The sequence below is a fragment of the Erythrolamprus reginae genome, chromosome Z (assembly GCF_031021105.1).
Source record: "Erythrolamprus reginae isolate rEryReg1 chromosome Z, rEryReg1.hap1, whole genome shotgun sequence".
Lineage (NCBI taxonomy): Eukaryota > Metazoa > Chordata > Lepidosauria > Squamata > Dipsadidae > Erythrolamprus > Erythrolamprus reginae.
In genome coordinates this window covers 31,423,260-31,450,602 of record NC_091963.1, presented here as the reverse complement: position 1 = coordinate 31,450,602, position 27,343 = coordinate 31,423,260, and the positions used below count along the sequence as shown (strand labels likewise).

At 37.8% G+C, this 27,343-nt stretch overlaps 1 protein-coding gene across 5 annotated transcripts in view; it reads right to left on the bottom strand.

The window, feature by feature from the left end:
* Nucleotides 1-11,051, bottom strand: part of MLLT10 (MLLT10 histone lysine methyltransferase DOT1L cofactor) — a 154,708-nt gene extending 143,657 nt beyond the window's left edge. For 2 of the 5 annotated variants that reach the window (XM_070727320.1, XM_070727321.1), the window contains exons 1-2: nucleotides 10,160-11,051; nucleotides 3,570-3,649 (exon numbers count right to left, since the gene is read on the bottom strand). In XM_070727320.1, coding sequence (XP_070583421.1) covers nucleotides 3,570-3,649; nucleotides 10,160-10,328 — 249 coding nt within the window. In that variant the 5' untranslated portion in view covers nucleotides 10,329-11,051. Of the gene's footprint in view, nucleotides 1-3,569; nucleotides 3,650-10,159 lie in introns of those variants that run through there. The other 3 variants (XM_070727322.1, XM_070727323.1, XM_070727324.1) reach the window with 3 other exon arrangements.
* Between the last annotated feature and the right edge of the window lie 16,292 nt (nucleotides 11,052-27,343).

Sequence of the window (27,343 nt, the reverse complement as noted above, 5' to 3'; positions counted from 1 at the left end):
CTTCTACAGGAGGCGGAGATCAGCAGATCTCTCAGACAAGGAAGCTGCCAGGCAATTTTGGAGATATGGTGGGAGGCATAAGGAAGAACAAAGGAGTCACAATAGCTTTGGATTCTACTACCCTTAATGCTTGTTTCAGGAAGTTCAAAGAGACTCACAAACTAAAAGAATGATTTTGATGAGCCTGTTTAATAAATGCCTAACAATGCTGACAAGTAAATGAGTCCCTGAGAGTCTTGACACTGAAAGCTTGCAGTAGAAGGATATAAACTTTAAGGACAAAAAGTTTTTAAAAGGAAGAATTTAAGCAAAATAGAGAAATAATAACTCCAAGCATATGCAAATAGTGTGATGATTAAAGCAATCAAAAAGCTTGGCAGGAGTCATACCTAGTAGTGACATATTTGTGTGATAAGACTTCCCAACCAAGCAACACATTAGCTCTAGAAGGCTCTGAGCAGGATTCTGCATAATTGCATGAACAATAGTACACGTAATAACAACATGGAACAAAATTTAAAATCAAACCATGTACATCAGATGTGTCAAACTGGCAGCCAGTGGGCCAGATGCATCCCACCCAAAGCGATATCCACCCCAGTTCCATGAAGAGAAAAAACACTGTGATGTGTCACGTGACGGTAACAAGACGTTTGACACTTGTGATGAACACTGTATATAAAAATTAAATCAAGGACTAGTCACGTACTTCTTGACTGAAGACTATCTAAATTAAAATGATGGCAGTCAAAAAAAATGGAACTAATTCAGCATTCCTCCTTGCAAACTTGCACATCTATTGTTACAATAATATTTCAGATACCGAAATTAATCTGTATAAGGATGTTTACAGTTCTAATTTATTCTTAGAAAATGAAGTGATATTAGATATTATACCACATTTAAATAAAGTTCTTTTTCTAATAATGAATAAAATCCAAGGCTCACACAGAAATCTGTATTTACTGTATCAGCTACTCAAATATCCAACTATATAAAATAAGAGTAATGCATTTTTTTTTAAAAAAATATGAGGCATACATGCATTCCAAATCATTATTACTGTCTTTTCTCTGAAAATTGCTTGATTTAGTAAACCATCTATCTAAATTTCCATAAATGTTTCATATCTCTTTTAGCAAAGAGCTTTTGAAAATCAGAAAAACCATAAAGAATGCAGTATTCAGCATCACTATACATATAGATCATACAGATCCACATTTCAGCTCTCTTTCAATGTCCATATTGCTAACCACAACCAGACTGTCCCCAAAGGAACAGAAATTGAGCTCTAACACCCCAATCAATCTTGGCCACAGTGAAATAAAGCATAGCATAGCATGATGTGTGAACCCAGCCCATTGTTTCTTCTGTTTCTTGAGTAAAACGTTACTGTAATTCATCTAAAGCAAAGCAAAGCAGTATACACTATATATTGCCATACACACACCCTAAAAATGCATGCCACCAAAGGATTTAATTCACAAGGAAACAATGCACTAAGCTGCATCTAGATGTAGTAGATATCAAGTCTATCAAAACATCAAATAATTGAAAAAAATTACAACTCTGAACCACCTATACAAATACAGTAATGAATATAAAAAATAGCAAGCAACTGCAACAGAATTGAACTGAATTCTTAAGCTTCATTGCATCCTCACTTATTTCTTATAAATAAATCTGGTAAATAAAATAAATCAGTCAACGTCCTAATATATTGCCAATAATAGGCTAAGTATTCTTTCAGGTTTATAAAAGACAATGAAAACGTTACAGAAACCTACTCTATAGTAAACAAAGAGAGATCATAAAGAAAGAGTTCTGTGCACAGGAAATTTAAATCTAGAAAATAGGTAGCAAATCCTACAATATAACCTAATATTTTTAATTACATTATGCACTAATGTAACCTTTCCCAATTTAAGTGCAATTCCGACATAATAGTAACCCAATTCTCAGTATTGTAATTTAGAAACTATAGAATCAATGCATCTATGTGCCATACATTGGTGAAACACTGCAGATCAGAAAACAGAAGAGAAGACTGCTCAGATTTTATTTGGGTATGCTGTATTAAATTATGGTTTAGCATGAAGCACAAGTGCTGGCATCTTTTAAATTTTGTTAGCTTTTTTCAAAATTTTGAAGTTACAGATACTGATACACAAAGTGGATTTTGCCTGTTTTTTAAAAAAATAGTATAAAAGAAAATAGAAATTTAAGATTCCATGCATATTTCCAATCACAATTAGCCTTCTTTTTTATACCACTTCCAATAACTGTCAGAAGGCATTGATAATCCCTATGGAAATTATATTTTGGAACTGCAATTTTTATTCCCAAGTATCCCTATGTCAATTATAGCAATAAAATGAATGAAATCTAGGAGCAGATCTCTCTTAGACTTCCATAACATATTTATAATACAGTGTGTTACTTTCTTTTTATCCCCAAAAGCCCCACTACGTCTTACTTTCGGGGTATGTCTTACATTGGAAAAAAATTGAAAGGGTCGCGTTCCCGAAGGCATCTCCCCAGAGTCCAGAAGGGCAGCCACGGGACAGGAGCCTCGTGAGCCCTTTTCCAAGTTCAACCTCAGGGCTCCAAGCGGCGTGCACGCATGGAGCCACAGACGCGTGTTCGGGGAAGCGTGTGTCTGGAGGGGAGGAGCCACTCTGCGCAGTTGGGCAGCCCCACCTGCCTGCCGGAAAGGAGGCGGGCGAAGGAGGGCGCAGCTCCGGCCGCTCGCCTCAGAGCTGGTCGGCCTCGCTGGCCGCTTACAGCCGAGCCTCGGCAGGACTCGGTTGCTGGGACGAGCGCCTTCGCTGCAAGCCGCCGCCCGCTCGGCTCGCTTCGGACCAGCGCCGTCCTTCGCTTTGCCGAGCCGGGGAAGAGGCGGTGGCGCCGCGGCGAGGCGAAGGCGAGGGGCGCGCGGGGAGCTTGGAAGCGACGTCATCGGGCTCCCCCCCCCGACAATACCCCCGTGTTTCCCCGAAAGTAAGACATATGTCTTACTTTCGGGGTACGGCTTATATTAGCCGACCCCCCTGAAACCCCCGATACGTCTTACAATCGGGGGTGTCTTACTATCGGGGAAACAGGGTAGTTTCAGTTTTGATGCAAAAATCAGAAACTAATAGATGCTGAAGAAGCAACCTTTTCAAGCTGCTAGTAGAAAACTTTGGCATCTAGATTATTTTTCAATTTATAACAGAAATCCAAAGAAAAAGAAAACAAAAAGTGTATTTTTACTCACAGGTCATTTCCCCCCTCTGAAGGGTACATGGGAGGTGGAAGTAGGAAGGAATGTTGTCATGGAATATATAACACGATATTGTTTAAAATAAAAATGGGTGCACTGTCGGGTTTTCTATACTTTGAAATTGAAACTAAAACTAATCCAGGTAAAAATATAAAACTTGAAACTTATTTACTCTCATTATTGACTGGTGAAAGAGAGACTGTCATTCTTTAATAAATATAATTCATTTTCAGTAGGCATATATATCAGCCAGTAGAAATAGTTATAAATACGTTGTAAATTACACAGACTAATTCAGACTTACCACTCTGGCTGCTCTTTCCTGAGATTCACATTTTCTACAGAACCAGGGTCCAGTGGGTACTTGCACAATTCCATAGCATGCTGTTTTGGGGACAAAAACCAATATACGCAAATATATTACTGACCTATACCCAAAATATACCATTGAATTAAATTACCTGCAATGTAATCTATTTATATGTAAATATTAAGGAAGGCAAGTAATTTATAAATATTAAATATATACAGTATTTAGAAATATCTTATTAATTCTATTTACAATGTTACAATTATTCTATGTACACTAATACAGGAAGGTGTTTTATCTTTAAAATTATTTTGATATTTTTGCCTTGAAAGTCAATTTGATCAGTCTATTTTTTAATAGAGCATGTTAATAGATACCATATACTAAAGAAATTGTTTAAATCAAATCCTCGTCTTTAACTTATATTAATAAGTTGCTAAATTGAGGATTCCCCCAAAAGGACTTCTTTTTTAGATCAAAACATATAATCTAATAACTTTTCCCCTAATCTGGTATTTTCCTAGGGATTGGGGTTTTTTCTTGTTCAATTGTCTCCAATTCTCAGAAATTGCTATTAACATGGCAGACTTCTTCAAGAGTGCCTTGCCATTTCTTTCTTTCTAGGGCTGAGAGAAAGTGATTGGCTAAAGGTCACCCAACTGGCTTTATTTTTAATTTATTGTCCTCCTGGTTTCTGACTTAATGCCTTAACCACTACATGAAAGTTAAGAGTGGGAATAAAAAAAGAATATGTTGAAAGTCACAAGAATATGGTGGAGCAAAAATGGAGACTAAAGTTTGAATGGGCAAATCAAACCATTATAAGGTTAATAATAGATAAAAATTTCAATTTGATGAATTGATGTTTAGTCAAGCAATCTGGTACAAAAAGCAGAGGAAGAAAAAAGGTCTTCAAGTTATATATACTATTCTCAATTGTAGCTTTAGCATCATCTTTGTCTACTAATATTTTTATGTTTCTGATAATCTATTAAACAGTATTGCTTGTTATCCCAAAATATCATTGAACAATCAAATCTAACAAACTTATATTCCTACATGTCTTTTACCTTCCAACTAGCTACTTAGATTTCCAATATATTAGAATACTGTAAGTTCCATTTATAAGTATACTGCAATAAAATTATTGTAATCAATGTATTGGTGCTACCACAAAATGCTATTCCCAGCACTAGGAAACAAGTTATCCCATGTATACTTTATCACATTTCATTATGAAAGTAACATAATATCTCCTGGACCGCCTTCTGCCGCATGAATCCCAGCGACCGATTAGGTCCCACAAGAGTTGGCTTTCTCCGGGTCCCGTCGACTAAACAATGTCGTTTGGCGGATCCCAGGGGAAGAGCCTTCTCTGTGGCGGCCTCGACCCTCTGAAACCAGCTCCCCCCTGAGATTAGAACTGCCCCCACCCTCCTTGCCTTCAGCAAACTCCTTAAAACCCATCTCTGCCGTCAGGCATGGGGGAACTGAAATATCTTCCCCAGGCCTATACTGTTTATGTATGGTATGTTGTATGCATGGTTTTTTTTTAAAAATTATGGGTTTTTAGCTTTCTAATTATTGAATTTGTATTACATAGTTTTCTGTTGCTGTTGTGAGCCGCCCTGAGTCTGCGGAGAGGGGCGGCATACAAAATTAATAAATAAATAAACAAACAAACAAATAAATAAATAAATTTGCCAATTCTATTTATTCCTTTTAATATACTGTACAAAGCAATCTTTTACTTGCATATTTTAAATTGAAGTTATGTACGTATGTACGTACGTGTGTATGCATGTGTGTATATACATGCTCTGAAATTCATGTGCCACTGGTATAACGGAGTAGATAAATCACAGTAGTGATTGAAGATTATGGGATATCTGGTCCATAACAATTGTACAGCATAAAAGCCAACTATCTTACAATGCAAAGTAACTTTGATGTAACTAAAAACCTCCAGATTAGTTATACTGATGATACCTTGGCATTTATTGCTAACTGGTTCGGGGGGGGGGGGGTGCAAAGAGTACCAAATAGTTTTTCTTACATAAGGAATAAAGTAGTAAATCACAAGGTAGCTGATAACATATTCTAATGTGTGCATTGAATAACAACAAACTATTAGTTCCAGGATGAAATTTTTGCATCAAAATATGTTGAGTATTAAATTTGATGAGTTTCAAAGTAATTTAGTATCACGGTACTACTATATAGATAACACAACAGTTTTAATTTATCACTTGGCATCATAATAGCATTTGAATCAAATGAATATTAATTTCAAAATTATGTTGGATTGAATTCATTTGGATTAATCACTAAATAAAGTTTACATAACTTGTACGGTTACACGTAAACTTTATATTATTATATTTTCATTTCTAGTTATCTTTCTCTTTAAGAAAAATGATGCTCTTAGAGGCATATTGATGTGAAAATAAGATCAGTAAGTTGAGTAAGTCTGCTTTTTGTAAGTACAAATAATGAAATAACCATCAGACATGACAATGATCTGGATTGCACAAAGAAGTTAAAGTATGTGTATATCTACTGTTGCCTTTAGAAATCAACATCTTTATTGAAAAATTGAAAATAAAAACTGGATACACAAATTAGAAAGTGGTCCAAATTGCAAAGGAAATGTACAGACAAGCAGTAGGAATTCTTATGGAATTGGAATCAGAAAACAAAATAATAAACTGAGCCAGAGAAGGCTGCTATGAATAATTTCCTATCATACTTAAGATACTAACTGATGTTTTGGCAGAATACTTAGTTATTATTTTTGAGAAATCCTAAAGAACTGACAAAATGCCAAATGTCTCAAAATGCTGCCTATCATCAAAAGGAAAAAAAGATATAGAGAATCTGACATAGATCTAATATCACATCTGAGTTAAATATCTGTTTAGTTTGGCATCAACATTTGGAAAAAGTTTTGAAATTATTGTAAAAAGATTGTTTCATAAGATTCTTGAAAACTATGTCACAATTATCAAAAGTTAGACAAATACATAAATATGCATATAGAAACGTAGACTGGGTAACTTCCTTAATAGATTATGGGAATTCTGTGAACATAATACATCATGTTTTCAGCAAATCATTAGATAAAATAACACGTGACATGCTGAGGAGCAACCAAAGTAAGATGATGATGATTATTAATCAGATATATTACAGCTGCCCCATTCTGAAAGCATGGGCTGGATGACATATAATTAAGGGAGATACAAAGTTGAATCAAAAATTGTACTCAACAAAGAACGCAATGATTCCTTAGCAAATTGGATAGTGTATCTACAGCACTAGGAGCACACAAACCCACACACACACACAAAATCTTGGCAAGTTAGAGATATTGGCTGAATGTAAAATAATGAGAATTAACAGAAACAAGAGCAAATTTCATCACTTAGAAAAAAGATTATCTGCACAAGTACTAAATAGAGACTATCTGGCATGATACATGCAAGAAAGTACTTGATAAAGTGCTTAACTGCAAATTGAATATAAGCCAGCTGTGGGAGATGGTTGCAAAAAAGTATACTGCAACTTTAGGTTGCACCAACAGAAATATAATTTTCAAATCACAGCAAATAATCATTCCACTGTGTTCCACTTTGCACAGGTACTACTTAAAGAACTTTTACAGTTCTGGCCACACCACCTTAAATATTCATAAAAATTGAAACAGGTCCATAGAAGGCAACAATAATAATCAGGGGAATAGAAAATGTCCTATGAAGAAAGACTGAAGGAGTTGGGTAAGTTCAGCCATGAGAAAATCAGCTGAGGGGTGCTGATAGCATTCCTAAAATACCAAATCTTAGTAGAATAGAAAAAGTTAAGATTTGTTTTCTTTCATACCAGATCACAGATTTGGAGTAATATATTTTATAGGAGGGCATAATTTTACTAAATGTTAGATAATTTTTCATGCATTAAAAATCTTCCTTTGCTTTAATCAGAGTTCCTTATTTTTCCATTGTTGTTACTAAAGCAATGGGGGGAGGCCATTTTTGCCCTTCCCGGGCTCCTAGAAAGGCTCTGAAGCCTGGGGAAAGCAAAAAAAGTGGAGCTTCTGATTCAACCAGAAGTTGGCAAATGAAGGTTTGCAGCCTCCAGAGGACTGGGGGTGGTAGGCTGTTTTCATCCTCCCCAGGCTCCTAGAAAGGCGCTGAAGCTTGGAGAGCAGAAACCAAATAGGGCCTTCCCCACCCCCTTGAGAGGCTGAAAGCAGGCTGTTTCCTGACTCCCAGTAGGCCTGAAAATCAACTGGCTGGCGCACCCATGGATGCTGGATCTGAGCTCGCATGCCCACCACCTGCGTGCCAGTTGTGGCACGGGTGCCATAGGTTCGCCATCATGGCTCTATAGCATAGGCAAACTGTTCTGAATTTCCTTCTTTGCCAGTCATTCCACAATATTTTTGCAGTCTTATATTAACTTTCTTCCATTTCAAATTTCTTTAAGTTTGCTACAATTAAAAAATAGAATATAAAAAGAAAGATAACTATTCTTCAATTATGAAATTCTTCCCTTCACCAATACATTCTCTTAAGCAATTAATTCCTGCTACAGGAATCACTGATTCTTAAGATGATCTTTCTCAAAAAAAATATCTCAGAAGAGCTACTTCATAAGGAATTTTTAATATGTATTCTCACATTTACAATTAATTCAATTTAATCCTGTAAAAAAATATTGAATTTTCCTGAAAATCATGAGAATACTTTTGAAACTAAACTATGAATCAACTGATCAAACACTTCAAACTATTTTCTAAGGATACAAACTATTTGCAATTAAATTAACTGGACATTAATTGGGCTTATTTTGAAAAACCACAGTATATAAACCTATTTTCCAACAAGTTATATGCAAAAAATGATTGAAGCATATAATAATCAAATTATAATATGCTGTAAGAGTTACTATTATCCTCATTGTCCTTTTTAATTATTCTGTAGTTCCCATGGTTGGATTACATTTCAAATATTATATATATAGCAAATTTACCATGAACCTATTAAGAAAATACAGTGAAATAAATCTCTCTGTAGAAGAAAAACATAAATCCTAACCATTTGCATCAAACATTAATATTTATAAAGCATGCAATATATTCTTCTCACATTACTCAATATTGAGAAAATCCCCAACAATATGTTTTTGGATAAAGCTATTTAATTTTCATTCAAGTTCAGTAAAAAAAAATATCTATACCACTTAGATATTATAAGGTCACAATTTTCTCATTTCCTACCATTAAATGTCATGCTATTAAAAATGTATAAGCTTTTGGAAAATTAATAAAGACTGAAATTTCAATATCAATTCTTCAATCTTGTGATTATCAAGAGTACATAAAGCCATTTTTTTTAAAAATCTACATCATTTATTTGGAAAATGTGTCCTAATATCTCTTTTCTTCCAGATGATTATATGAAATGTAAGAATTTAAACTGCTATCTAGCAACTTGTTAGAATTTAGCAAATCTGCCAAAAAGAGTACATATACATACACACAGAACTAAATATATATACAGTATTTTGTTTGCAGGAAGAGATCCTATCAAAAGTTCTAACAAGTGTTTTTAAAACAACTAAATACCCTTATACCTTTTGTGCTGTGATATACAGTCATAAGTGACCCCAACTTCTTCCAAAAGTAAAAGAAACAAGAACACCAAGATACAGATGCACACTGTGCTCATTATAGCCAGCAAAACAGCAACACAGCTGGGCACCAGCCAATTGCACTCCCTCCAGTAATCCAAACAAATCTATCATCAAAGGCTAAGTAATTCTGCAGCGGCCCTTTTTCTCCCTTCCTCCATCAAGCTCCTACCACAAACAGGAAGTCTTCCTATCCAGCCGACCCGATCCAGCTTAATGACACTTTGGCAAGCGTGGAAGAAAGGGAGGGGGGAATGGGTAGGGGTGGATGTCACATGATATATAACTCTCCCTTGGACAAACACTTTACCTAGTTCCACGTCTCGTTTAAGGATAGAAGTCTGCGTGAGGGAAGCTGCAAGCTTTCTCTCGGCGTGCAAACGGGAGGCAACGGATTCCAATTTAGGAGGCAAGAGACCGAAAATTGCAAAATCGCTCTTCCCCCTACGCCGAACTCTGCATTCGTGGACTATTTTGCTAACGGCCCAGCCCTTTCCCACCCTGCCTGTTTTCTAACCAGAGGGCGGAGGAAGGGGCAGGCGCATGCAAGGATAAGGAAGTAGCTACCTAAGACGACGCGCGCAATTGACCCGTGCAATTCCCGAACAGAAGGAAAGCGAGGCTTTCCCAACTGTTGCACAACACAAAGCGTACTACCATTGGTTTTTATATATACCTGGGCTTACGAGAATGCCCGCGCCACTCGATCTTTGCTATTGGGCAACAACGTTGCAATAACGCGCATAGGCACACGTACTCCGAAAGGGCAATCGGGGCTAAGATGACGCTGAAGGGTTGCGAGGGCGAAGGAGGAAGGGAAGGCCGCAGGAAGCAGCTTGCCCATGTAAATGGGCGGCGGAACGGGGTTGGTCGAGGCGGGCTCTCTCACTCACCTTGATGCACTGCGACATTGCAGCCATGCCCGTCGCAGTAAACCAGCGGGTTCTCGGCCCAGCCCCTCTCGTCGGAGCACACGCAGCAGCCGCCGATCATCTCCTTCATGCTATTGGAGAACTCGCCCTCCAGTGACACAGGCAGCAACAACGGCTCGCTAGAGACCATCTAAGGGTTAAAAACACCGTCAGCACGACACCACACACCGCCAGGGAGACCCCCGTGGCCTCCGCTGCCTTCTCCCCCACAGCACTCGGTTTTCAGTCACTCAGCCACCGCCGCCGCCAGTACCGCCTCCATAACAAGGACGTCGGACCCATGGCCGCTGGAAGCAGCAGTGGTGCTGGCGGCGGGGAGGCGAGGGGGGAAAAAAAACCAGCGATGACGAAGTTCCTCCCGTGCGCCGGCTCGGCCGGGCCACTGCCCGTCAGTCTTTCAGCTCAGGCAACAGGAACGAGTCTGAAGTTACGGGCCTGCGTCGCGGCAAAACCCCTGCGGTCCACCAAGCGAGGCAATAAAGCGAGAGAGCAAGGCCCGCTCCACGCAGGCGCACTGCAAACTCTTCCTCAGAGAAGGCCCGACTACGCGCCAGCGGCCGCAGAACCCGAAGGCCCCTTTCAATCCCCGGTCTTCTCCTCCCCGCTCTTCCTCCCTCCACATAAGAATCATATGGGGAGGGGGGGGCGTCCGCAAAGAGCGCGAGCGACCTTAAACTCCCGTGTCGTGCGCGCGATGGCCCACGAGCCTTCCTCTTTTCTTTTTTTTCCCTTTTTTTGGGGAGTGGAGGCCGTTTCCTACGGATGCACATTCGGAGCGTGCGCGGGGAGGGAAAGAAGGGAGGGAGGAATGCACAGTCGCCCTCCCTCTTGTCTTGAGGAAGTCATGCTGTGTGGAGGGACTAGGCCCGGGCAAGACGCATTCTTTTTTTTTTACGTTTCTTGGCTGCCATACAAAGATGACACCACGCTCTGCTCCCGAGAGATGCGGAGGAGGGGGAGGAATGTTGCGCGCGCGCGCGTGTGTTTTCATTCATCTCACTTCCCCCCTTAGGCCGTTGTGATTCTTGGGGCCAACGGAGCTGATGGATTCCTGGCCCTTGGCTCGGTCACACCCGCGTTGTATCCCCCCCCCCCTCCCACCCCGTGTATTTCAGACTCCTCGTAATGGAGAGCGCTTCGGGCAACCAAACCTAAGGTTATGTCAGTTGCTATCATCAGGGGCCAGCCCTAGAGATGTGACCAGCAGCAGCTTTCTATTTTTGTCATCACAGGCACCCGTGCACAAGCAAAGCTCATATTTCTTATTCTGGGGTATACTTTAAAACTTCAAAATAGGCTTATAATAATTGTTCTCACTGGTTCAGTTTTTTACTTGACCTAATAATATTTTCCTAATGGCAATCATTTCAGATATCTTTAATAAGAATTTACGTGCTTTTTTTTTTGTGGTCCCAAATCTATAAGATTCTGCTTATTTAAAAATGTTTTGATTTTGAAATGTGCTGCATTTATTTTATGAAGAACAAGAGTCCAATGGCCTTTTATTTTATTTTGGCATAAGCTTTCCTTTATTCTATTGTACTCTTTAATCTTAATCATGTCTGCATGACACGCTTTGTCAGACTAAGGATGCAACCTTAAGGAATCCCAGCAAGATTTATTTTTACCCCTTTCTCATTCATAGTCATCTTAAATTTATTTTATTCTGCTTCATCTGCAGAATTTAAACATTACATTTTTAGTTTGTTCCAGGGAAACTACTTAGATATATATCAATTAAATTACCAACAACTCAGCTTGATCTGGATGCTTTTTACTTTCTTCACGTTAATTCCTTCATATTTCCTAAATTTGTAGACACTATTATGTTTATTATTTTCACCCAGGCTTCACTATATCACAGCATATCAAATATGCATTTAAACTGCTGACAAAAAAAGAGAAAAATCTAATCTGCCTCAGGCTTAGATGCAACCTGACTTTTCTTACTATCTAAGGGCATTTTTCTCAGTTTTTAATAAATAGTTGATTTGTTTATTTTTATAAAAATCAGAAGAAATTGAGGGTAATCAGCAAAGAAAAATCTTCAGTTTTTCATGTATCATGAGTAAAAAATGAATTGTAGCTACTCATAAAACCGAAATGATTAGAGTGGGATGACAATACCATTGATATATGTTTGGAATAAGTCCCTTTGAATTTAATGGAACATCAAAATATGCTCAATAAAGAGCGAAAACTTTGAAACATTTCACTTCTTTACTATTTCAAGCTTACTACTTTCAACTTTTCTGCTATTTCAAGGCTGCTAAATTTATACAGAAGTTGAAAGGAATAACACAAGATACCACTGATCTGACCATCATATTAAAAGATAAGCAAGACAATTTTCTGCATCACTTGGCAATGTTTATGTTTTTGCAAACCTGCCTTATTTACTGATACTTTAGTTACAGTATTAAATAAAGTATCATCCTATAACATTGCCCTAAATATATACAATGGATTGCCATCTTTTAGTTGCAAAATAATGACATATGAGTGCATTGTAAGTTTTTAAAAAGCTGCTATACAAAGTAGAGATGAGAAGGCCTCTTTACACCCCACCCCCCACCCTCCCTCCTCAGATCACCCACTATTAGAGCTTGTACTTTGCATGTAGGGTATCTTGGCTAAAGTTTTGCTGTCCTTGAAAGTCTAAAGTGAATGTTTCTAAATAGATGACTGAAGACAAGGGAAGGAAAACAATGAGTGTCATTTCCTACAGAAAGCATTACTGAACAGTGATTAACATAGCAATTTGTCATTTGAATATTCCCCAATATAATGCATAGCAGATATCTTTTTTTGGAACTTTCAACATAATTTTCTTATAAATCACTTTTGTGTATATGTGCATAGGCATGCGGAGCAGGAAGAAAATTCTATAAATGACAAATGACATTTAAAACCATATTGTATTTTTAAAAAAGATCTTTTAGTCCTTCAAAAAAAATGATTTGGATGTTACAAATATATGATGTTTATTATCATGAGCGAGAAGTGTCAATTTGAATAAAATCTTTTTAAAATATTAAATTGCTGGGATCCTATTAACATTCTTGCATGTACACAAGCACATTATGCACACTTACTACAAAATAAGTCCCATTTAGCAGAAATTTCTGGGTAAACTATTCATGGGATTGCACTGCCAGTTCCATGACTGGGGGATTAAATCCATTTACATCTAAATGTTTCCATATGAAGTCTAGTCCTGTGCATATTGACTCAGAAGTAAATCCTACTACATTAAGTCCTACAGTATTTTCAAGTACATATACTACATAGCATTACTTCCTGTATTTATGTGAACAGTAATTCCATAATCCTAATTTCTAGAAAGATATTGCTATTTAACACCAACAAAATAGTGTTCCAAATGAGATTGTAATCTTAAAATACTGTTGTACTTTAAATATTAACTGATTTCTTATTTATTTATATTTCTTTTCTACATAAAATCCACATATATACTATAGTTTTTAATTGAGATCAACACAAAAACAATCACTTTGCTACAAAGTAGCCCCAGTGTCACCAGGACAATGTTCTTAAACAAGTCATTCTTTTCTAGAGGGGACTATTTACAAAGACTAATTGCAGAAAAAAATAAAGATAGATAGATGTACAAGAGACCTAAAGAAAACTGGGATTTGAAGCACAAAAGAGAGTGACCATCAGGGATAATAATGACTGGGAACTTACAGAATTAATAATACAAAAGAAATGCAATCTTTGTTCCTAAACAGTGAGCATTGCCAAGATGAAAATATACTGTAATCAGTGAATCTAAGGAATATTATAAGAAATTAGTCTGTACTTTTCTAATTTAAAAATAAATTAGAAACACTGGTAAGTTTGATAGGTCTTTAAATGTCACAACTCACATTTTTTTGCAAAGACAATCAGTTAAAATTAAAATCTAATCCTTGCCAAAATGTATGATGTCAACTGTAATATATATCAAAACAATAACAATTTTTTAAAGTTTTTTGTTTCATGTAGTTCAAATACATATACAGCAAAGGGATATTTAAGAATCAGTTAAAACACTGGGTATAAATCAAAGGACACTATATTATCATTAATAAATTACAATATTATTTTAAATAAGATGCTATTAATTTTATCTTTAGTGAGGAAAGTAAACTGACCATGATCACTAGTTTATAACTGCAGGAAACTTGATGGCAAGTTGTTGGTAAGTCACTTGGTGGTTTTGGAAAACAATACATTTTGAGGGAACCATTGAAATGCAAAACAGAAAACAGAAAGGCTTTATTACAAAGAGGTACATAGAGCAAGCCATTAACATCCATATGATATGAATGTATAAACCTTTTACATCCCGCTTCTAAGCACAGTACTTGGGAGTAAGATTGACTGAAATCAATGTTAATTACTTTGAAGTTATATTTTTAGATTTGGAAGTGTTAGATTGTATTTTTAAGGATTCAGTTCTAAATGCTAGTGCAATATGGAGGGATGCTTCTAAACATTCATTTTATATTGATTTACTTAGAAGAATATTAATACTGGAAAAAGAATTATTGCAACTTTGTATTTTGTAATTTGTAAGCAATTGTCCTCTTAACATTAAACTACAGAAAAGCAACATGTAAAATTTAAAATGAAATATGCATATGCATTCTGTATCACTTCAAGTATTGGCTTATATGCATATTCTCTACCTTTCAAGGAATTCCATGTGATTTCTTGGGCATGCATAAGACTGATATTAACAGCATTAAAACTATACACATAATAGTATACAGTATATTACTGAAAACTATATTTCTATTTACTTTTCTTTTCAAAACATTAAGAAAAGAAACCATGGAGTTCAGTGAAGTAAAATTAAAAGAGCATTTACCAGTTTAATGTTTAAAAAATAAATACTATTAACTAAAATATGATTAGAGTATTTTTTTTTCCCTTGCAAGTATCTTAAAGAATCAACATATCTTCTGATTAGCAGGGAGCCTATACTGTATGATCATCTTTCTCACATACATATGAAGCAATTTTAGTACATATTGTATAATATTAATAGTGAAACAAATATATAAAATAATTTCTTGCAGCATTGTTTTTTTTTTCACTTTGTACTACAAATAATTAGAAAGATTAATGAGAGGGAAATATAAAATTTGTGTCAGGACAAATTGTTTATTTTTGGAGGTGTGGAAGTGGGAATTTTTTCATTAATGCCATTCTAACAACTTTGCTAAGATCTTCAGAATAAATTGGTGTAAAAATTTATTTTTATTTACATGGGCACCAGAAGCTATGTAACTTAAGACATGTTATGAAAAATGCTTCTAGAAACATGTTTATAAAGTATGGATGCTCTGTTAGTATTTATATAAATATATTACATTCTCTTTGCCTTCCTTATGTTTACTGAACTTGAAAATAGTATTAATAGAAATAAAAGTTAATGATGCTTTGTTTAATCCTAGAAAATGAAAATATAATAGCTGTTCTACACAATGCATGGCACTTGTGTTATGACCCATGTACATTAATATGTTTTAGATGTTGCTCTATTGAAACTAAAAGAAATCAATGTAGGCATGGAATCATTAATTATCTAAAGTTTTAAAATACATATTCTGCCATTAAAGAAAACTTCATATTGACTCTGTCAAGTGTACTTCAATTTAGATTGCTTTCCATCTGAAATTGCTAAACTTAATTCCAGGTAAATATCTTTTGAATTTGGGTAAAATTATATTAAAAATATAAAAGAAAATACCAAACCTATAAGGAAGTTCTGTGATACAGCTTAAAATTCATTTTATTTTTAACCTACTTGTATATATAAAATCATGTCAGATGGCTATTCTATTAAAGTTAAGTATAAACTTATTTAAAACTATGACTGTTAAAATCCCCTAAACTATACCAGTTAAAACACTAATTTAACTGGGAAATTGTTTTTAAAGCATCCATTATATTGTTTTAAATTGCTCTATCACCTCAGGAGGCTTTTGGCAAATGCCACTTAACTAGAAGCACCAGTGGATGAAATAGTTGTTCTCAAGTACTCTTTCTATTACATTAATTCTAGTATTTAATTATTATTTGAGCCCTATAATTTTATATATATATCTATGAAAAGGCATTTTAGTTTTTCATTAAAATCTTTATCTTCAAATGTAATTTATAAATAAATAAATTATAGAAGTTTTCATTTAAAGCAATATGAATGAACTTTTCTACAGCAGAAGTCTAAAGCTTTAAATTAAGAATAATGCATCATGCCCTTTATTTGAATAGAGTTTATAGTGTATTTTATTTTTATCTTTAAAAATACATGCTAAATGGCATTTTACTAATGCTCTGATAGCCTTTATAAATAGTAAAGGAATGGTGAATTAATCTAAATGTGAAATACAGATCTTAATGAGAAAAGTTCATTGAAAAATTAAAAAGTGTTCCTTCCCTCCTTCAATGAAGTACTTTTTAAAACAATCTCTTTCAACTTCCCTCCCTTCCCCTACACTTTTGATATTTGCATATATCTTCTGAACAAAGTCCCTCATTTGTTTTGCAAGAGTGGGGGTTGTAGGTTGTCCCATATTCACCCTTCCCTTCCCCCCTTGTTCTTTCTAATATTTTTACTCTATTGAAAATGTGTTTTGAATTCCACACAATCAATGATGATCAGTTTATAAATACTTTCAGATTAATTTTAAGGCATAAAATTACTTTGCTGAAAGATGAAAGGAGATTTCAATATGAAGCATCCATGTATAAATCAAATTAAATAATCATGATTTTTCCACACGCAAATTAAGTGTTTTCCTATGAAACGTCTACCATTTTCCACTCATAAAAATATACCTAGAATTTCAGTTAATGGAATTGTATTCATGAATGGAATTATAAATATTTCCATTTAAAAACAATATTTCTAGCAACATTACATATCTCACAATGTTTATTTTTATACCTCTACAATTGTTAAAGCATCAATCAGGATTGTTATTTCCACATATTAATTTTATACCATTAAAACTAACCCAGAGAAAAGCTAACAGGGCAACCGAGGCAGGGAGCGTCTTGGGGGCTTAACATTCCGAATGCATTAAAGACACAAGCCTTGGATCACTTTTTCAGCAGTCTCACTGTGGCATTTAAGGCTTGATTTACTGTATTTATTTTTTTGCAAAAAAATGCTACTTTTTTCTGCTTTTAAATGACTGGACAGAAGACAATGAGAGAAATCTTATTTGGAACATAAGAGAAGAAACATGCAGGAAAGAACCACAAAGTTTGATTTATATTTCAAACATTTTTTCTACCACAGCATATATTTATTTTTAAGCCCATTTATTTATACAAATCTGCAAAAATTGTACTTAGTAAAGGATTTTCTTCAGAGGTATATTTCAAAAACTAATTCTGATCATTGGTAAATAATGAGAATCATCAAGAGGAAACGATCAGAAGTTTTAAGCTAATTCCTTTAATTATCTGTAGAGATACCTCAACATTTAAATTTTAAACTTTGTAGTATCTTTCAGAATATAAAGATTCCCAAGATCATATAGTATGTATTTGCATTTTCTTTTCAAAAGTCCCCCCAAAAAAATTCTTACCAAAAAAGACAAAGGGATAATTCTGTGCTATATCCTGAAAAATTAGCAAATGTTTTGTTTCACAGAATTCAGTAATATAATCCTGTTTTCTTTCAGAATTGCAAAAAAAAAAAACCCTATTCCTTTTCCTCCTGAGAACCTCAAATTTGTTTCTGCACATAAAGTATCCACATTATTTTTGTCTCGAAGAATGTTTGCTGTAAAAAACAATATTTTTAACGGCAGCTTAAACGAGGCCTATCGCCTCCAACCCCTTTAATTCAATAACTTTAAAGCCCTAGTTTCTTTCCTTTTAAGGAAAACACTTGTTGGACTTTTTGTTACTCAAGTTATTTTGTTTTCTTCATACATCTCAGCTTCAAATCACACAATACAGGATGTTCATTAAAAAACAATGTTCCTCTCCCCAAAATAATTATTTTTAAACAGAACAGAACTAATCGACGTTTATGTAAAAGCATTGATTTTATTTCTGGAAGAATTCAAAGGGAAATCCAAAATTATAAAATAACCTCTCTCCCCATCCCAGTTCCTTATTTCAACCCCATTTTTTGTTTTGTTTAATTATTTCAGCATTCGGTTATTTTCGTGTTATTTCCTGTCGCTCCCTCTTTCTTCTTCCCCCTCAATCCCCGCCAGAAAGTCTTGTTCTAAAAATTCACCACCGAACAGATGTTTCCCTTTGTATCAGTCGAGCGCTCGCCCGGGTGCGTTCTTCGTCTTCGCCATCCCACGTGAGCTACAGCTTTACGGAACTTTCCTCGGTGAAGAGAAGTAAAAGAGAGTCCCAAATAAAAGACGCAGAGGAGGGGGGGGAGAGAGGGAGGGAGTCCCTCCTACTTATTTACCAGCGTTGCTTGCTGGAAACCCACGAGCTGCGCGAGGAGGAGAGTTAGAAACTCGCGCCGTTTCTCCAACCTGGGCGCCTGCGGAAGCTTAGTTTGGCATCAGTTCGTGCAGCCCCCTCGCAGTTGCGGCAGCAGGACAAGGCAAGAACCTTGGGCTAAAAGTGCAAAGACGGCCAACAGCTGCGATGGCTTCCCTCGCTAACAATGGGGCGGCTGGAGGAAAAGCCTCGGCGGCCCCACTTCCTCTCCTCGCACGGCCCAACCCACTCCCCTGCCTCGGCCAGGCTGCTCGCAACTTATGCGCGGGTCTTCCCAGCGGCACTTCCTGCCTGAGTGATCCCCGAGGTATTCGGGCGCAGCTGCTGCCTTGGGGAATCCGCTGTCCCGCCCGCGCACGCACGCACGCACACACACACACACCATTTTCCTCCACGACCAACAGGCATCTCCCCATCACTCTTGACGCCCCTCGCGGCTTCTTCGGCGGAGACCAGTCCTAGTGTTCTCGCTGCCCGGCGCAGCTAGGCCGAGCCGAGGTTCCCTTCGAGGCGCGGTTTCTTCTTTTAAGCCCTCCCGCTAGCCAGCTTAGTCCTGCACAAGCAGGCCCCTCAGTTGACTCTCATTTTGTAAGTGACACCCGCGAATTCATTCTTTCACCTGCTCACGCTCAACCTCTCTCATCAAGTACAACGCAAAGGGCTTTGAGGAGGGAAGGGGATGGGATTATGGGACTTGGCTGCTCGCCAGCAGCAGCTCAGCTTCTCTCTTCCTGCCTAAAGTCCGGGGTTCCAATTAGGACCAGCTTCATAAACCTCTGCGAAAACCCCGCCACTGCCTCACCGGCCCGCCCCGTCCTGCTTTTTATCTTCTCCCTGCACTAGCGCTGCCTACAGGAAAACCAATGTTTCTGCCCACTTCTCACCGCTGCATGGCTATCTTCCTACAGCTCGGTGTGCTGATCAAAAACTATCATCAGTAGCAGTATTCTCGATGCAATTTGACCAGGAGGCAAATCTTGAGCTAAACAAATCCAAGCATTAAGAATGCAACAGGGTTCCCCAGACATTACAAATCACTAGGAAGGATTTGTGAACCCATAACTGAACTAGAACCAGGCCCTTACTCTGAAGAAGACAGTTGTACTGCTTGAGGTCTCTTGCAGTGCGCTCTTCAAATTATCCTACTTTAAAAGAGTCTTTTTGCTCGGTAATAATGCTGTGGTACTTATAAATAGGTCCCACTGAGTTCAATAGGACTTAGGTTTGGGTACTTTTACTACTAATCATTAGGTCTATAACTTGCCCCTTCCAAATCCACAGCAGTTATTGAGTGTAATACAGATCTATTTTTTGAAGTGCAGCTCAGTACTCTTACACTTGGGACTAGAAATATGTTTTGACTTTTAGTGGATTTATTACATTTTGAAGGAAGAGATAGAGTGGTTTTGTCAGTGACTTTTTGTAAGCGGTTCTCTTTATAAAATTCAGGTTAATTATATTGGTAGCATTATCAGGATATTTTGACATTTGTTGTTAACTGGCCAATTATACTGCAATGAAAATCCATACTTCTAAATGTGCTTGTGTCTTATTCATGTGAATTATAGGACATTATGAACATTTAGTTGGTAAACTTTCATAATGCTTCCATGATTATTTGGGAAAAATGACCACTGAGGTTGGTGAGAACTCTTCAGAGAAAAATGCCCAAAAGACTCCAAATGAATTCAAGCCATCACACAATCAGGGATATTAGATCTTAAATGCATTTAATTGGTTATTTCACATATTGGTTCTTTATTTCAAAGCAGTTATCAGGAAAGGGAGTTTGAGTTGCAAAGCCCAAATAATCAAAAAAGATTGATTCAGAATACTATAAATAAATTATGGATGACCAGGGTAATTCTCAGATAGTAAATTCTAAATTCTCTTGCATTCATTCAAATAATACATATAGGATCAGAAGCATAATCAATTTAAATGAAAGAGATTTGGTACTAATTAGAAATTGGGCTGAAATGTTCTAATGTGAGAGAAGGTAAAAGTGAATAACATTAATGCTCTATTTATCTATTTATACTATCTTGTTTTTTATTTTCCCATTGCACAAATCGGTTTAGAGCAATAGCGTTCTATGAATTTGTTAAGTATCTTTTCTGATCTTAGATACTGACTCTATTAGTAGGCCACTACTAATGTTGCATAAAAAAAGCATTTCTTGTCTGATAAAGGAAACACATGTCAATCATATTTAACAGGCAACAAGCAGGTCCAAATGTCCCTGCTAGCCTGTGGACAAGAGCTTGGACAAAACATTTAAAGGGATTTGAAGAGTCATAGAGCATCTGCCTTTTATTGCATCTTGTTCTTTCTACAGGATTTGATTGTATTGATTATAGCGCCAGAAGCAAGGATGTGCTAAATAAGCCCTAAGGTAATGCCTTTACACTCCTTTCTGTAACGCGCCAATGTTTCTAACTTAAATTATGTCCCATTACAGTTTTCCGTTTAAAATGGAGCATAACTCTGCTTGGATGTTAGGGAAAATTTCTGCCTTTGTAATAACCTTCGGCTCTGTTGCAGAGGGTCACCAGTTAGTTCCTACTGATAGGAAAGAAAGGGGATTCTTTTGGAGAATCTCTCCAGAAGCATCTCTTCTCCTTCCCCCTCCTCTTGCAGGGTCTGCAGACTTCTGAAAACTCAGCTCCACATGCTCCGAGCGCTGCACTTTGTTCCTATTCACAATCTCCCACGTTTGAAAGACTTGAGTAAATAAATAAATAAATCAGGGAATGACCTGAAGATGTTCCAGATGCGGGTTGCCTTTGCACGTGATTTGAACGCCCCAACTTCAGGGCTATTCAAGCAACCCCTGCAAAGATTGAAGGGGTTGGGAAAACAAGTGAGGGGCGAGGGGAGGAACACCCCGCGGAAGCTTGCTGGGGGAAGAGCATCCCCAGCCCAAATTGGAAAGATCATGTGTAACTGAGCATGCAGAGAAAGAAGTTGTGTGCTCTCCCAGATTCCCAAATAAGTTTAAAAAAAAAATATATCCAAAAGCCATTTTTCATAATTCAAGGTGGTACCAGATCACATTTTTATTTGTTTTTAGCTGGAGGTGCAGAATTAAATTACAGTAGTTCTTGGACTCTCTTCTTTTTCCCTCCCCTTAAAATATTCTAGGATATTTCTTTTAAAGAGTCATATAGGAGTGTCATTTTTTTTTTAATGGCAGGAGGAGATGGGCTAAAATGCCTAAGCAGTCACCCACTGACCTGCTTTGCTTGCTCCCCCTCTCCAGTCAGGAAGAAGAAAAGCAGAAACAAAGAGTTCTAAACCTTTGCTTCAAAGGCTTTTTGAGGAAAGGGGGAGGGGAGATGACCAGGGTCCAGGAAATGCTGAGTAGGAAATGCCTTGACTCATCACAACCCCCACATTTCCAAGGACCAACCCTTCAACTATGATCCTGGGATCAATTGGGGAGTGGGGGGTGTTTTAGTTCCAGCCTCATTTCTATATTTCAGGTCCCTGTGGCTTGCTTTTCCCCTTTCCAATGTACTTCTCTCTAATATATTTTCATCTGCTTGTCTGTAGTTTAAGGGACGCCTGTGTTTCTTCGAGCCTGTTGTTGCTAAGTACTGTATTATTGTAAGGTTTATTGTAAGTATTAACATGTTTCAATAAATATAATAATAATAATAATAATAATAATAATAATTTATTAGATTTGTATGCCGCCCCTCTCCGAAGACTCGGGGCAGCTCACAACAATAATAAAAAAACAATATTATAGCGAAACAAATCTAATATTAAAAAAGAAGCATATAAAACCCTATCATATTTAAAAATCAAACAACACATACATACCAAACATAAAATATAAAGAGCCTGGGGGAAAGGTGTCTCAACTATTATTGCGCTCGGGAATTATCCTTAATAATTACTTATAATCATGCACCCCATCATGCCGACTTTGAATCTGCATGGAAAAAAACCCTGCTGGAACCAAAATAGTTTTCAAGTTGTGTGTTTGAAATCATCCTCATCCTCATTATTATTTTATTCACAAAAAACTAATACACAGCAAATTAGGTTTATAAATGAAATTTTGTATCACAATGTTACAAGTCAAACACTTCCCAAGTGTTTATTATTATTGTTGTTGTTATAGTTATAGTTTATTAGATTTGTATGCCGCCCCTCTCTGAAGACTTATTATTATTATTATTATTATTATTATTATTATTATTATTATTATTCACCCAAAAACAGCAATACAGTGTTCCCTCGATTTTCGCGCGTTCGAACTTTGCGGAACATCTATACCACGGTTTTTCAAAAATATTAATTAAAAAATACTTCGCGGTTTTCCCCCCTATACCACGGTTCCCCCCCCCCGATGACATCATATGTCATTGTCAAACTTTCATTTGCCTTTAAAAAACATTTTTAAAAAATAAACTTTAATAAATAAACATGGTGAGTAGTAATCTAAATGGTTGCTAATGGAATGGGAAATGGTAATTTAGGGGTTTAAAGTGTTATGGGAAGGTTTGTAATACTGTTCATAGCCAAAAATAGTGTATTTACTTCCGCATCTCTACTTCGCGGAAATTCGACTTTCGCGGGCAGTCTCGGAACGCATCCCCCGCGAAAATCGAGGGAACACTGTACACCGCAAATGAGGTTTAAATGCTGGATTGTGTATCACAATATCACAAGTCAAACACTTCCCAAGCGTTATATCATCATCATCATCATTATCATCATTATTATTTTCACCAAAAACTTTAAAAAATGTATTCACCAAAAATATCACAAGTTGAACACTTCCCAAGCGTTATAGTGTCGTCATTGTTGTTATTATTATTATTATTATTATTATCATCATCATCATCATCATCATCATCATCATCATCATCATCATCATTACCACCACCACCATCACCATCATCACCTATGGAAAGATTCTCAGGGGATGCTGTCAAGAGAGGCTTCCTTGCGAGCGGCTGCCCCCAGCGACAGAACAGGGCGCAACAGCTTTACAATGTAAGCCTCACGAAAAGGAGGGAGGAAAGCGAAGAGGGCGGGATTGAGAGAGCGATTATGAGAGGCTCGAGCTCGGCACGAGTGCGCCCCCGGCGAAATGGATTCTGGGTAAGCAAGTGGCGGCGCAGCAAAAGGAAGCGCCGGGACTGGGAGGGAGGGGGGAGGGAGAGTCACAGAGAGGCAGGCAGGAGGTGAAAGGTTAGCGGCCTGTAGGCCCCGCCCTTTGCGCCTTGGTGCTTGAATGAATGGAAGGACTGCGAGGGTTGAAGATTAGAGCTGCGGCAGTGGCGGCAGCGCTGTTATTGCACAGTGTTCCGTGTGCAGCTCCCTCAGATTCTGCATGTCTCCCTGCCCCCTCCCTCCCTGCGGGACAAGCAGGCAGTGGTGCATTGCATTTGTATAAGAAGTAGTTGAGCTCAACAATCTCCTCCTCCCAATGCGCCTGTCGGACAATGCCACCAAGAATTGCAACCATGGGGGCTTTGCTCCTCTCTGCTTCCCTCGCCAAGGTACAAGCTAGGATCCAGGAAGGGGGCCGGCACCTCGCTCTCGGATTTGAGGCTGAGGTATTGCTGGAGGCGCTAACCCCCCTCAGCCTGCCAGGCGCCGCTCTCTCTTCCTTTCTCCCTCCCACCATTTACTTTCCCCCTTCTTTGCCCGTAAACACGCGCGCACAGATACACACACACACAGAGAGAGAACGTAATACAAGGAACAGAAAACCATTTTTTGTAGCGCCCCCTCATCTGCCTCATGGCCTTTTCTGTTCCCCTTCAGAGCTCTGTTGTTGTACCCCATAAAAAGAAAAGAAGTCTGTTGTTGCTGCTGCTATTGTTCACTTAATTCCCCTTTCGCGCAGGTTTCCTGAGGGTAGCCCAGAATTTGCTTTACATTTCCTTGGTCCCCCAGAATTTGCTTTACATTTCTTTGGTCCCCCAGAATTTGCTTTACATTTCAAGCCTCCCAGCCCACCTCTTCCTTATCCCCTGGCCCTCAGTCGCCCTCAATATGCTGTACTTTTGGCCTCAAAGAACGAGCTGCTCTGTTGCTTCTTAGCACAGTATGAGGGTCGTCACCAGGCTCGAAACCTCTGGATTATAAACTTCGATTCGAGCCGCCGCTGTTCTCTTGCTCCGACAGCGGTTGGCGGGGTCTTTTCGCCGATAACTTTTCATTTAAATCCGCGCGCCGCCGCCTTATTCCTCAAATATTGCACGGCCTTCGCTACATCGTTTCTAAAAGCAACAAAGTTGGGAGAGTACTGTACTACGCTTTTCTCTCTCCTTAACTCTCCCTTCCACCACCACCCCCATTTCTCGCGGAGAAATGGAGGAAGAAATGTAAAACGCTTCACCGGGAAAGTGATTCCCTTTGTTCTTTCATTGTCTCTCCCCGAACTGGCAACAATAATCACGAACACTTACCTTCTCTCTTTTTTGCTGCGAAATCCAGGCGTTCCCATCAGCTGTAAATATACAATCCACTTTGGAAAGAGATTAGAAGGAGAGTTTCTTTTGCGCACCCTTCTCTTTTTGGTGCGAGATTAAGTTGCCGAGCACGTTGTTGCAAGCTGGAGTCCCCCCCCCCTCTCCTTGGTGAATGGTCACGTTTAGGGCCCTCCAAGGCCATCCTAATTCTGCCAGTAGAATCGAGGATATTGAAGGTCTAAACTTTCAAAAGAGAAAGGGGCCTTCGACGAGCCTGCTCACAAATGCTCTTGGGTTTGCAGGGGAGGGGGTTCAATCGCTTTCCCCATGCATTGCAGTAAGGGAAATGCTAGAAAAGGAAAGAAGGAAAGTTTCTACTTTATTGATTCTTCATGAATACTAGGTTAAAAGAGAAGCACAGCATACATTTAAAATCCACCATCACCACCACATTCTGTTGTTTTCTACCCACATGGCGAATCTTAAGAGACTTGAAAAATAAAAAGATCTGATTGTAGCAGTCCTGGACGGAAAGTTTTAAGTTGCAAAGGAAACTCAAAAAAATAACGTTGAAAAGAAAAAGGATTACTGTTTTTTTTTTAAATTAAAGAGTGTCTCTTTATTTAATGCAATGGTCAATTGAGCAAAGTCAACTTGTTTTCAAGGCTTCCTACCTATTTTCTTTGATGCTTACAGCCCAGTATTACAGTCCCAGTGCATAAACCTTTTAATCTAAATAGGATGAGGTTTGCTGATGCAGTGGCTGTTTGAATTGATCCTTATGTCTAAACAAATGAGAGGGATTTGTAGCCTCCTTTGGTTTCCGCAGCTCTCAGATACATTAAAAGAAGGCACTCGCTGCCAACCTCCATCTACATCTGGGAACTGAATTGAGTGTACCTTGCTTTTCACCCTCATATTTTAAAACCCCACTGACTTGGACTATTTTTCTGAAGAGATTAATTTCCTTGCCAACCTTTTTAATTTCTCTTACCTGGGCTACTGATAAAATAAGTGTCACACACTCAAAAGTAATGGATAATGTTGCCAATGTCTTTTCTGCACCTCTTATTGCTTGTCCTGCACTTTCTCTTAATGACTTTTCTTCATCTCCCCCTTCCCCAAGAAGGACCCTTCCCCTCCAAAAGGGTGGGGGTGGGGAATAAAGATTCCAATAATAATAGAAATAATCAAGTCAAGAAATATGTGGGACAGATGAAGATATTTTCTGAGCCAATATTTAATTGACATGAAAATGTTCTGAGATTGTGAACATTCCTTATGAATGCAGCCGAAATAGGCAGGCATTGTCTTGCTTTTATCACAATTGTAATTATGGTGTCCTTTTAACTGCCTCATAGCAAGTGAGATAAAGGAATTAGCCTGTAGCTTCAGATTAAATCTTTCTTTTTCCCTCCCTCCCTCTCTCCCTCCCCCCTCCCTCTGAGTGCAGGTCATCAGGAACCTCAGACACCTGGGAAATGCAGATTGTTAGAAGTCTGGTCATTCTTTGCACCATTGAAGTAAATTGTATTATACTGTAATTTGGTGAAATCTATAACCTTTGGGTCCTCTACATTTGTAATTGCCTTTTGCTGCTCCCTTCAATTTTTGTATCTTGATTTTCACTGGGTCTTCCAGGTTGGGAGATAAATAATGATTAGAAGAGGGTTAAACTTAGGATACCTTTTTTCCATGCAGTCTAGGCTTTTGCCCACCTGTATGTAAGGAACACCAGCCTGTGTTTTTTTTTTTTTTGTTTACTGCACCTTTGTGTCTAATTAAAAATGCCCACTTTTAGGAACCTTGCAGAACAAAGCCTCCCCAAATCCCCTTTACATCCAAGGATTTGCAAATTTATAAAGGCTGCATTGAATTTGGGATGGGTCAAGGGGCAAAAAAAGGGTAGAAGGTCACTGCATTTTGATTATGGGTCAGTAGGCAACATGGCACACGGTTTGTGTCCCAAAAACACTTTTTAAAGTTTAAAAACAAAGATGAGGCAAATTTTTAGGCGAAAAAGAAATAATTAAAAATGGAAAAGGTTTTCTCTTTCTAGGACCTGATAGGTAGAAAACATATTCCATGGGAGAAGATAAAGCTAGGGAAATGCTGAAGGGAAAAGCAGCTTTTAGTACCATGATAAATGTGGCTTTGTTTACAAAGAAATAACCCAAGAGCCTTATGCTATGTTACAAAAACATTGTTATGG